Source organism: Schistocerca cancellata, chromosome 2, assembly GCF_023864275.1.
Source record: "Schistocerca cancellata isolate TAMUIC-IGC-003103 chromosome 2, iqSchCanc2.1, whole genome shotgun sequence".
NCBI lineage: Eukaryota > Metazoa > Arthropoda > Insecta > Orthoptera > Acrididae > Schistocerca > Schistocerca cancellata.
Genome location: NC_064627.1, coordinates 812,939,174 through 812,952,715, shown reverse-complemented (window position 1 = coordinate 812,952,715; position 13,542 = coordinate 812,939,174). Strand labels below are relative to the sequence as shown.

General features: G+C 38.1%; 1 protein-coding gene across 1 annotated transcript in view; it reads right to left on the bottom strand.

Moving 5' to 3' along the window:
• Positions 1-4,086: 4,086 nt before the first annotated feature.
• LOC126162697 (Werner Syndrome-like exonuclease) overlaps positions 4,087-13,542 on the bottom strand; it is a 54,053-nt gene continuing 44,597 nt past the window's right edge. Inside the window, exons 5-7 of the mRNA XM_049919350.1 lie at positions 9,459-9,600; positions 9,259-9,360; positions 4,087-4,957 (exon numbers count right to left, since the gene is read on the bottom strand). Of these exons, the coding sequence (XP_049775307.1) occupies positions 4,898-4,957; positions 9,259-9,360; positions 9,459-9,600 (304 nt within the window). The 3' untranslated portion in view covers positions 4,087-4,897. The remainder of the gene's footprint in view (positions 4,958-9,258; positions 9,361-9,458; positions 9,601-13,542) is intronic.

Genomic DNA, 13,542 nt, shown 5'->3' with positions numbered 1-13,542 from the left:
GGTGCCCCACAGTCCTCAACCACACCAGGGTCATCTGCAGTGCTACGCTCAGGAAGGGAATACGTTCCTGGCACGAGTGGTGGCTGGAGATGAGTCATGGTGTCATCACTTCAAACCAGAATCAATACGACAGTCCCAAGTGGAATCATCCAGTGTCACCACCAGCAAAAAAAGCCAAGGCCATCCACACGAGTGCAGGAAAGGTTATGCTGACGTTCTTCTTTGACCAATATGGCCCCCTTCTGATTCACTTCCTGCAGCACAGGACAACAGTGAATGCCCAGCATTACTTGACACCCTTTGCCTAGTGATCAAATCAAAATGACCAGGCAATCTCACCCGTGGGGTCATTCTGCTCCTCGACAATGCAAAGACTTATACGGCAACACAATCACGGCACTCCATCAGAAATACAAATGGGAGTTTCTCAGCCACTCTCCATACAGTCCGGACCTCTCTCCCTGTAATTACATCATTTTTGGTCCCAATAAAAAGGCTCTGAGTGGCAAACTATTCACCTCGGACGACAATGTCCAGCTGCACGTGTGGAACTGGTTAACATCGCAGCCCTGGGAATTTTATGAGACAGCCATTCACTGCCTTGTGTCACAGTGGGACAAGTGTCTCAACAGCCAGGGTCAATATTTCTAACATACAGGTACTGGTTTCTGTAATTATGCCTCTGACTCGTTTCTTTTTGAATGCCCCGTATACTTAAGGTACATGCCATGTAATGCATCTTAGTAGTACTCAGCCATGGGACCTAGCATTTCACAACAGAGAAACACTTACGTTTGTTTGTTAGACAAGGCTAAATGGATTGTATAACACAGAAACCTTTAACGTGGCAATTAGATGGCAGATGTTTCGAACAGTGGTCGCATCGAATACCGCTAGAAGTCGGGCCTGAAGTACGTCGTTAACAATACTCTGCTAACCTCAACAAGCAATTGAGCACTAGCCTTCCCTGAATGCTGTGTGTTTTACATTGCTTATGGTTTTCTTATTTTGAAAAAAGTGAAGTGACTAGTCCTGTCTGTCGCGGATTTCAATTACCACCCTTACAACACCAGAAGAGATTGGTGATCCTGGTAACAACATGCAGTCCTGCTGTAGGCTGCTGATCAAAACAGAGGCAGAGATTGTTTCCCTGCAGTTCTCCTGTCTGGTGGTCAAAATTCTAGTTTGTTTAAACTCGCGGCTAACTGCCACTATAGCAAATAGTGCCCGCGCTCTTAGCTATAGCGACTGGAAAACGAAATTTGTAACTTTTTTCAACGGCACTGAAATCATTTCCCTAACATAAAAATAGAATTACCCTACATTCAGTTCTACTTCTGTACTAAGTACCATTCAGATGAATTGGTAGCATTGCCAAGCATGGGTCTCACAGCTATGAATGGCCACTAAAGGTCGAAATTAATGGTCTCCAGGTTTTCAAACTTCGAACTGAGCAGAAAAAGACAAGTAATGTCCGGAAAAACCTTAATTTGACAGCGCATTCAGTTCATTGGCGGGAAAATGCTGCTGCTTTTCAACAGAACAATCATTCTTGAAAGCTTAAATACTGCCAAACCAACAAAACAAAGGCCATTTTAAATCAAAAAGGTGTTGAAGTTTTTGCAAAAGCAAACGATCCAGTAAAAGTTCCCACTCAGCACTTAAAAAGTTTCAAAGAATGAAGGCTTTGTTTGTCTTCACTGATGTAGTGTGTTGTTGTTGTCGTGGTCTTCAGTCCAGAGACTGGTTTGATGCAGCTCTCCATGCTACTCTATCCTCTGCAAGCCTCTCCATCCCTGCGTAATTACTGCAACCCACATCCTTCTGAATCTGCTAAGTCTACAATTTTTACCCTCCACATTTCTCTACAATACTAAATTTGTGATCCCTTGATGCCTCAGAACGTGTCTTATCCACCAATACCTTCTTCTAGTTAAAGTTGTGCTACAAATTCCAGTTCTCCCCAATTCTATTAAGTACCCCCTCATTACGTCCATGATCTTCCCATCTAATCTTAAGCATTCTTCTGTAGCACCGCATTTCAAAACCTTCTATTCTCTTCTTATCTAAACTATTTATCATCCATGTTTCACTTCCATACTTGGCTTCACTCCATACAAATACCTTCAGAAAAGACTTCCTGACAATTAAATCTATACTCGAGGTTAACAAATTTCTCCTCTTTAGAAATGCTTTCCTTGCCATGGCCAGTTTACACATTATATCCTCTGTACTTTGACCATCATCAGTTATTTAGCTTCCCAAATATCAAAGCTCATCAACTACTTTAAGTGTGTCATTTTTAATCTAATTCCGTCAGCATCACCTGATTTAATTCAGCTACATTTCATTATTCCTGTTACGCTTTTATTGATGTTCATCTTACATCCTCCTTTCAAGACACTGTCCGTTCCGTTCAACTGCTCTTCCAGATCCTTCGCTGTCTCTGGCAGAATTACAATGTCATCAGCAAACCTCAAAGTTTTTATTTCCCATGGATTTTAATTCCTCCAAATTTTTCTTTTGTTTCCTTGACTGCTTGCTCCTTATACAGATTGAACAACATTAGGGATAGGCTACAACCCTGTCGCAGTCCCTTCCCAACCACTTCTTCCCTTTCATGCCCCTCGACTCTTATAACTGCCATCTGGTTTCTGTAAAACTTGTAAATAGCCTGTTGCTCCCTGTATTTTACCCCTGCTACCTTCAGAATTTGAAAGAGAGTACTCAAGTCAACATGGTCAAAAGTATTGCCTTGCATGTTCCAGCATTTCTCCAGGATCGAAACTGATCTTCCCAGAGGTCGGCTCCTACCAGTTTTTCCATTTGTTTGCAAAGAATTAATGTTAGTATTTTGCAACCGTGACTTATTAAACTGATGTTGTTGTTGTGGTCTTCAGTCCTGAGACTGGTTTGATACAGCTCTACATGCTACTCTATCCTGTGCAAGCTTCTTCATCTCTCAGTACTTACTGCAACATACATCCTTCTGAATCTGCTAAGTGTATTCATCTCTTGGTCTCCCTCTATGATTTCTACCCTCCATGTTGCCCTCCTATCCTAAATTTGTGATCCCTCTATGCCTCAGAATATGTCCTACCAACCGGTCCCTTCTTCTTGTCAAGTTGTGCCACAAACTCCTCTTCTCCCCAATTCTGTTCAATACCTCATCATTAGTTATGTGATCTACCCATCTAATCTTCAGCATTCTTCTATAGCACCACATTTCGAAAACTTCTATTCTCTTTTTGTCTAAACTATTTATAGTCCACGTTTCACTTCCATACACGGCTACAGTCCATACAAATACTTTCAGAAACGACTTCCTGACACTTAAACCTACACCCGATGTTAACAAATTTCTCTTCCTCAGAAATGCTTTCCTTGCCATTGCCAGTCTACATTTTATACCCGCTCTACTTCGACCATCATCAGTTATTTTGTTCCCCCAAATAGCAAAACTCCTTTACTACTTTAAGTGTCTCATTTCCTAATCTAATTCCCTCAGCATCACCCGACTTAATTCGACTACATTCCATTATCCTCGTTTGCTTTTGTTGATGTTCATCTTATATCCTCCTTTCAATACACTGTCCATTCCGTTCAACTGCTATTCCAAGTCCTTTGCTGTCTCTGACAGAATTACAGTGTCATCGGTGAACCTCAAAGTTTTTGTTTCTTCTCCATGGATTTTAATACCTACTCCAAATTATTCTTTTGTTTCCTTTACTGCTTGCTCAATGTACAGTTATGACATGACAAACATCATGTCAGCTTAAAGCTTACTTGTGACAGTCTTTTTGTTGTGCCTATCTGCAACTCAGCATCTCCACTAAATGGTGAGTAGCAACTTTCCTTTTCATAATATTGTTACTTTTGATTTTCCTCTTACATAATTCAGTACCCTCAGTACTACAAACCTGACAACAGTACTACAAACCTGACAATATACTAGTAATCAATGAAGGATAATAGTTGTTATGCCCTGAATTGAGCCTTATTTACACTTATTATAATTTTCTACATTACCAATTGGTATTCACAAACTTATAAGTGAAATATACAAATAATTTTTCAAGGAGCTAATATGATAATGTATTTTTAATTTAATGACTACTAGACAAAAAATTTGCACACTGATCTCCACTGTTCTCTAGACAAGGGTGAAAAGTGTATGAGTAAGTTATATTTACAACACAGTCATCAAGCATATTATATCTTACAAGTTGCTCAAAACTGACCTTTTTAATCTACAAATAACATGAAAGAGTAAATTTATTGACATGCAGGCACAAGAATTTCAAGATACTTGAAGCAGTCTCTGGCAAGATAGCTGATTATGGCCTAAACAACATTAACATTATCATTTCTGCAGAATAAATATTTTATCGGTCAGCCATATTGTCTCAGAAAATTATCTTGTAAGCCAGCAAATACCACAAATACGCTAAATGTGGTAAAATTCAAAGCAATCAGAAATACTTCTAAGTATAAATTTGGCTGAACTGAATTATTTGCCACCTTATCAATATGCCGACTGGATTTTAATCGACTGTGAAAGACGCGGTTACAATAATGTCAAAAGGATATTTTTCTTTTTTCACCTCTGTTAAACTTTTTTTACAAAAAATGCGCTTTTCTTCATAACTAGAAGTTATTTAACACAGTTACCACACGAAAAGTTTGTAGTGTACTCATACTGCTCACCATACTATTTGATAAGTTGTGACAAATTTCTCTGCATGTAAAATGACACAATGTTAAGTTTTGTTAACAATGATTTTGAAAGTGAAGAAAAAGTCTTAGAGACAAAATCATAAAACTGCATTCATACATCTTAAGTAACAATAGAAGATACAAAATTTTGTAGTTACTTGAAAGATCCATAAAATTGACATTAAATTTCACATTTCACTTTCTTCTTTGAAGTAAGTTCATGAAAAAGCACAAAAGATGCCTGAAACAGTAAAGAAATATATACAATACATTACTTAACAATACAATATTTTATGACAAAGGAAGAAATTTCATTTAGTTTTTTGATGGTAGTAGTTAGTTTATATGTGTACCTACAGTGAGTACAGGAGTTGTACAAAAGAACTGACACACACACACACACAGATATGTGTATAGTGTGTGTGTGTGTGTGTGTGTATGTGTGTGTGTGTGAGAGAGAGAGAGAGAGAGAGAGAGAGAGAGAGAAACTATGGGTTTCAGAGTGTGGCTTTAAAGCAAATATGCTCTATTATCACCAAATTTACAAGTTTAGGTCTCTGGACCTCATCTTTGACCAAGAATAACTAGCAAAATCTTTCCCGCAATGTTATAATCAGGTTGGACACAATTTTAAAAAGCAGTATAAATTATTGAAATTTTGTTGTCAAATGCTGGAACACACACAGAGGATTAACACTTAGCATAAGGAATGGTTACAGGCTGTCTATATAATGTAGCTGAATGTACATAAATAGACAAAACACAAGTCATTAATAGGTTAGTTTATAAATAACTCATCTGCTACCAGTCAGTTTTCTTTCTTTTATTTTTCGCATGACCCGTTTCGGGAAATGATTCCCATTTTCAAGTGTGTTTTTTGTGTTTGTTATGTCACTCCTATGTGATGTTGTCGATGCGTGAGATTCTGCTTCATTTCAGTGACTTTACTGCAATATGTAAGAAAACACGCCATTTTATTTGGTTGTTTATCTTTTTGTGAAGTTAGTGGTGAAATTTAGAAGAATTTGTACTTACAGTTTCTTTATGGTCCATTTGTGCAGTCTCTCACACACACTAAACATCACACACAACTTATTGCACACTTTTAAACATCAAAAATATTTTACATAAACAAAACAGTTACACAGATGTTCCTACAAGTAGTCAACAGAGATGACATTATAGGTCTTCCACAGACTATTCTACACTTTTGTACAGAGGTTATTTACCTTAACAATTTGGATCATAATTTACTTATGTCTATTTTACAATTGTGTTTATTTTTATGTGTTACCTCTTTTCAAAAAGTATACTATCGAAACATCTGAAGAAATTCACTTTCAAGTTTTTCGTTTAATATTTTATTTTCATATTTTCTGTAATATGAATATATCTCCAGTTCTTCTAGCAAATCCATTTTATGTCCTTTATTTAATCGGTGGAGTACTTTGACATTTTGCTCTATTTTTCCAAATGGGTGTCCTGTATTCTGTACATGTCTATGGTTGATGTAGTGTGTCTATTGTGTGTGTAGGCTTCTATGTTCTCTGTGTACCTGGTGTTGAAATTTCGGCCCGTTTGACCTAGGTTGAACATGGAGCATTCCTGGCATGTGACCTTGTATATTCCAGAGTCTGAGTGTGGATCATGTTACACTTTATACTGTGTATTAGTTTTTGTTGTAGTCTATTAGATGTAGAAAACCCAATTTTTACTTTGTGATTTTTGAAAATATTTGCAATCTTCTGTTATACATTGCCAATGTATGGGATACTAGATATACATATGTTTTTCTCTTTTTCTTCTGTGGTGCATTTTGTACCTGGGTCTTTCTTCACTTTGTCTAGGATTGTGTCAACCATGGAAGCATTGTACTCATTGGCAACTGGGATCTTTTTCACTGTGTTTATTTCTTGTTGCATGTTTTCTTGGTTCAATGGTATTTTAGTTGCCCTATGTAGCACTGACCTCTATGCTGCCTCTTTATGGATATTTGGGTGACATGAAGGTTGCAAGGATTGTGGTGTCAGTCATTGTGTTTTTCCTACGAATTTTGAATGAGCATGTTTTGTTATGTCGCGTAATATTTAGGTCCAGAAAGCTGATGCTTTTATTTTGCTCTTGTTCCACTGTAAATTTGATTTTCTCATGTAGATTACTGAAATAATTTAGAATCTCCTACCCCATCAAGGGCAAGGCCACTTGTGAAAACAGCCATGTTACCTATCAACTAAGCTGCCACCAGTGTGCTGCTTTATGCATGGGTATGACAACTAACAAGCTGTCTGTCCAACAGATCGACTGGCAAGATGACTGATGAGGCTTCACGAGTATGTCATCAGAGTGATATACAAAAATGGATGCAAACACAAGGACGCTGAATGTCTTTTGAGGAATCCTTTGGCAGAACACAGCACTGTGAATGAAATCTCAGTCGTTACTGCATTAAATGACACTGGTGCTGAACAGAGGGAAGATCCAGCGTTGCTGGAAACCTCTGAAGCCTTGAAAAAGGAACTGATCAAAGAATTCCAATTAATACATGAAACATTGAATATGAGAAACTATGAACCAATGAGGCGGAAATGGTTGCTCGTCACCCCAGCTCATCTACAGCTAGCTACCCTGAAGTTTTTCCACGATGCTCCAAAATGTGGTCACCTAGGATTTGTGAAAACTCTAAGCAGAGTCAGATGCAGGTCTCTACCAATCCTTTAGACACAATGTGAGCCACTGTAAATACTGCCAACAATGAAAGCGCATGCCGCAGTTACCCTCATGGCATCTGGTACCAACTGTGCCTAAATTGGAATCAACCTCTTCGGGAGAGTTTTTATTTATTTATTTGCTATTTTCTTGTAGTTTGTGATCTATATAAAAGAACAGAGCAAATGTTGCACATGAAATGGCATGGATGTAGCACACAGTATTTTAACATAATTTTGAATATCTTAGTAATAACTAAGCATTAAGCTGCTTAAGGGGGGGGGGGGGGGGAAAAAGCTACACAGAATATTTGAATAAAAAGAATAATAATAAAAAAGTCAACATCTCTTAGGGAGGTTTCTAAAGTTGACAAAAGGGAACTGATGGATAACAGTCTGCACTGACAACATCATGCATCATGCTGCCACCAAAGAGGTACCGACTGCTGAAGCTCCAGAAATCGCAAAGTTCCTTGTAGAGGAAATTTTGACATCCATTCATGACTAGTATCGGAGGTAGTTTCATATTGTGACATTAAACACAGGATGACAACTGCCTTCCATCCACAAACGAATGGCCTCACCAAATGCTTTAAATAAGAATTTGGCAGTGAAGCATTCAATATATGCCTTGTGTTGAACAGACAACCAGATGATATTCAGGATGACTATGTTCAACATACCATCAACATAACTGAAGAAGCAAGGCAGTTGGCTCACATATGAACTGTGAAAGACTGAGAGGACTATAATGTCAAGTGCCGGGCACTGAAGTATAGCTTGAGAGACTAGGCATGGATTTTTTTGCTTGTGCAGAAAAGAGGGCTATTGGAAATGTTACTGAGGTGCTACTTTGGGCCGTGTCATATCTTTTATCAACTGTCAGACATCAAATGTGAAGTCTAGGATTGTGACCATCATCAAGAATAAAAAGCCACGGACACATCATCCATGTCCTCCTCTGTATGAACCCCTACTGTGGTCCAGAGGAGTAGATCGATGATGGGAGGTTCAAGGAGACTGAAGACCCACTGACAGTTGGGCATCTTACAGGGCAACCTTTGATACTCATCATAGTTAAGAGAATGTAACAACATGACTGCAACATCAATATCTGCAGGCACCCCTACACAGAGAAACACTGGCGAGATCTAGATCCAGGGTGCCGTAGTCAGTTCCAATGATAACTTCTGAAACAAAGGGTTACAGTTTCTTCAGGAGAGGGAGCAATCATGCAATTATCACTAAATAACATGCTACAGATTGCCAGTTTAAACCTAACAACCAGCATTTTTTTAAAAATATTTGTCATTTCTGGAACGTTCTTGAAATATCTTATGTTTGTAGTGTTTGTGTATTCTGTAAAATTCAATGTTTGTATAAATAGCTGCATGCTCCATGCAGGTGTGAAATTATGTTCTGGTTGTACTTTGGTGTTTGTAATAAACGTGCATTCACTACTACGTGTCGTATTTCATTGATGACCTTGCATTCAGATTTGGACTTTAGTGTGATTATAACATGACAATATTATACGTACATTAAAGACTAATAGATGCTGTGCACAACACATGAAGCTGATTCGTTGCTCTGCAGCTACAATGAGTGCAATTTCAGAACTAGCGGTGTAAGTACACTAAAAGTATGGAAAATTTCATCAAAAGAAGGGAAGTGTGCCTGCAGAGTCATGGAGGGAATTTGAGTAACATATTTCATACATAATCACAAGTAGCATATACAGCAACAAAATGTAAATTACTTAATTACATCACTAAATTTGCACATGATTATGCTCTTAAAAGCTGTGTTCTTAATAAGACATCCTGTGTGTATTTACCAAAGCATCTGCAGCAGCATAGTGCTTTTGCTCTTCCGACAGCAACTCAAGCTGCCAATTGCTCTTTCTTACAGCATCATTTTTGTCCAAATTTTTGCGAAGCTGTAAGATCAAACATCCATTTTAATGCAATAAACAGTATCATGTCAGAAACACACATAATATAGTGTCAAATACATATGTGCATCAGTCACACTCACCACATATCTCACAAGTCTTTCTAGACTCCATCTCTGCGAACAATTTAAAACCTTATTTGCCAGGACACCCAAATCTATTATTTTCATTTCATCCATGCTTTGGAACTTAATGGGAAAATCACGAATTAGTTTCCACAGATCACTGAAAAGACAGAATATTGTCAAAAGTTTTATTAGATGAGAGCTCTTACTACACTTATTCTTTAGTTACATGTCAATAATGAATGACCATGACGTGTTCAAAAACATATTGCTTATACAGTATTATAGCCAACTTATTGACAAAAAGAGAACCAGTGTGTATGCTTTCTGTAGTTACAGCCACACAAGATGAAGGAAATAGAAAAACAAATGAAGAATGTTGGAGGAAGAGGGAGGGAGGGAGGGAGGGAGAGGGAGAGAGAGAGAGAGAGAGAGAGAGAGAGAGAGAGAAAGAAACCATGGTGAAATAAATGTAAAAAAGTGAGAATGTTTGAGCTACAGTAGGGTGAAGCAAATGTCAAAATGCAAGAATGTTTTAGTTTTAATAAGGTCCACAACCACCACAATGTTTTATGTCCAGCCAACGCTCACCATTTTGTACCACTGTATGACTTGACAAAAGCTGCGACTGTAGCTCAATTATGTCCTTTAGATGGGTTATGCTATATTTAGTAACCTTGCCAGACATGCAGATAGATGAAACGGTGCCCAGTGGTGGTCTGCTTCACTAGCTGTTATCCAACTCTAGCTTCAGCTGCAACAACTAAGCCAGCAACAACAGCTAGATTGTGTAAATTACCTTGTAGATATTCTGGTGAATGGTTGTATAACAGATGAGCATTTGCAGAATTTCCACCTGGATTTTGTGGCCCTAGTACATAAAGGGCTTAAATGTAACTTTCCCAGATGCACTTTCTTTCAGTCTTCAGACATATATTTAGGTTATATTCTCAGTGGAGAGGGCCCTTGATCCATCACAGAATATGTAGAGGCTATTCAAAATATGTCTGTGCCCATATCCATTAATGATATTCAGTTTTTTCTAGAAAAATTGAACTACTATGGATAATTTATCACCCATTCAGCTTTGGTAGCCTCACTACTGAACAGTCTCAGAAAAAAGGAGTAACTTTTCAATGGTCAGAAGAGTGCAATTGTGTTTATCAGAAATTAAAATCTACCCTCCAACCATTAGTCAGAATTGTGATTAACAGTTTACCAGACCCACTTGTCATTGGTGTTGGCCACAGATATCGGCCTACATGGGATCAGAGTGGTTCTTTCACAAGGGAATGGTCCAATAAGACATTTTGAAACCTACCCTGAATTTTTTTTACACAGGAAGAACACAAAGAAAGAAATGCACTGTCAAAATTTTAGCTGCTAAGAGGCACTGCAAGTATTTAAAAAAATTGCTGAAACTTGACAAATTCATAGCATGCCAAGCGGCAGTAAAAATGTACACCCCTAATCGTGCTGCAGCAACTGCGCATGCACAACTAGGCACACACACAGCCAAGGTCGGCGGTACATTTGTAAAGGATGTTTCAGGTTACCGTTTGTTGATAGTTTTTATGACACTGAAGTACATAGTTACTATTCTCTTGAATTAGCCACTCAAGTAACATCCATTACAAATTATCAGTTGCTTTTTGCAGTATTGTTAACTATAGACAATACAGATAAAGCTGAATTAATATTTATTATGCTTTCATAAGGCTAATAGTACCTTTCTTCTTCCAGTTTCACAGTAATGTGGAATCCAATTAACATTCTCAATTTAGCAATGATGAAGTATGAAGAACGTGGCTTCTAGCTGAAATCACCTACTTCTCCTGAGGACATACATATGTCATTTGATAGTTGATTTCCCTAACATTCATTCGAATGATATCGATCATTTGAAATTGTGGATACGTTAAAAGAAATAGGAAATAACTGTGATTATTCCATGAATTGTGGTTCGGCAGATGTCAGTTGTGTCAGTAACAGTACTGAAGAAGAATACCTTCCAAGCCTAAAAACAAACATGTACTGCAACAGCTGTCAGCGACAAAGAAAAGTCAGTGAAATACTGGTTAAATGAAGGAGGGAAAAAGTGCTTGAAGTTACGCAGTGTGCAAAGGTGTTTTTGTTTTGTAAAATTGGAGCGTGGACTGTAAAAACGGTAGAGTGAATTACAAGTAAGAAATATGTGCCAAATAGAAACCCAAAACCATCTGAGTGCAAAACTGTTCGAAAGATATAGAACTGCCCGTGAGAGGCTATGCACCATTACCGAAGGAGATCTACAAGACTGGGCCCTCCGAACTGCATCTGACATGAACATTGCTAATTTCCAGGCTTTGTCAACCTGACTACGCAGGTTCAAGAAATCGTACAGAATAGGAAGTGGGAAAATTACCATGTTTACGTCATGTAAACGTGTAGAGCAGCTGCTAGTGATAGACAATGCGATAGAGAAATTCATAGCTGACGTAAAGATGAAACTTACTGTTATCCTCGCAAATGCTGTTTATAACACTGATCAGTCAGGTTTCGCGAAAGAAATGTGTGCATAACACACTTTTATCATTTCGGGGTGAAAAAAGGATGGAGTCTGTTGCCCAATCAATGAATGCTATGACACATTCATATACAATAATGCCAGTGATAAGTATGAGTGGTTTACTGTTTCAGCAGCTGCGTATCTGCTGTCAAGAACCGCAAGGCAAATTAGGACCAAAAATAAAAAAATGGTCTGTATAGTTGCAAAAGTCTTGTAATCGACATATCTAAATCTGGAAAAATGGGAAAGAATAATTTTCAACATTTCGTTCGAAATGTATTCCTACCAGCTGCAGAAACTAATTCATTGCTTTTGTTGGATTCATGGTCTGAACATAACAAAGCCTCTGTTTTTGTGGAGAATGATGAAAAATCTGTAGATGAAATGTGGATTCCCCCTGGACCTACTAGTGCAATTCAACGGCTTGATACAGAATTTTTTTGACAGTGGAAACCATTTCCTGGGAAATTATCAGACAACATAATTTCTGATACCTCTCTCTCATTTCAGTTTATCACTGGAACAGTATTCTTAAGCTCCAGTCATTTGTGCATTACCAGTTTTCTTCGCCACACTTTACAAATTCGATCAAGTATGCCTGGTACGCAGTGCAATACGCAGAACGGCCGGGACCATTTCTGACTCCATAGAGGGTGCAACCCATACACTGGTAATCAACAACAGTCCTCCAATTTACTATAGCCAATTTCAAATGGTCTTACACCTCTAACGTTGTTAATGATATTATTGATCTTACCACACCCCCTTTCCATCTATCCTCATATGGAATGGTGGAAAGGCTTGTTCGCTCCTTTAAGTGTGAATGCTGAAAGCTTTAGGATCTGCTAAATCAGCTTCATCACTGAACACCTTCCTAGCTTCTTACAGGTTCATGCCCTTTAGTGTTTGAAATCTGACAGAGCTCATTTATTGGTGCTGTCATGCAGGGTGTATGTGTGGACAACATTAAAAAATTATCAGATATTTCTCGGATTTCCTATGTGAAAACACACTTTTTCCAGGTTAAGCAACAATATGCTTTCCATTGGAGCTTTAAAACTTACAAATCCTTTGATTGGTAAAGGTATTATATACTGGCATAGAACTTCTTGGGACTTTATGGACTGAAACACAGCAAAAAACAACGCATTTTGGAAAGATCTTTGATATGCAGCAACATGTGCACTGCATGTTTGGTATAAATATTTATTCCACTAATTACAGCATGGTAACTTTCAAAGTACTGAAATCAAGATTGCGATGCACTTTTGTCAGCCAATCATAGCTTATGTTATGTGGTTTGCCAGCCAGTGGCAGCAGATATTAAGATCATAGGACTTGGATGTAGTCAGCCAATAGTAAAATCACAGTTCAGTAGTGCGAACATACAAGGAAAAGTTAATGGTTTAAATTAATATGCATTCAGTATAGCTACATGACAAGCTAAGCTTTCAGCTATAATGCTGGTCATCAAAATAATCCCCCCCCCCCCAGGGGTGTGGTTAGGCAGGATCCTAAGAGCACAGCTTAAATTGCAGCAGCTGAATATTTCTG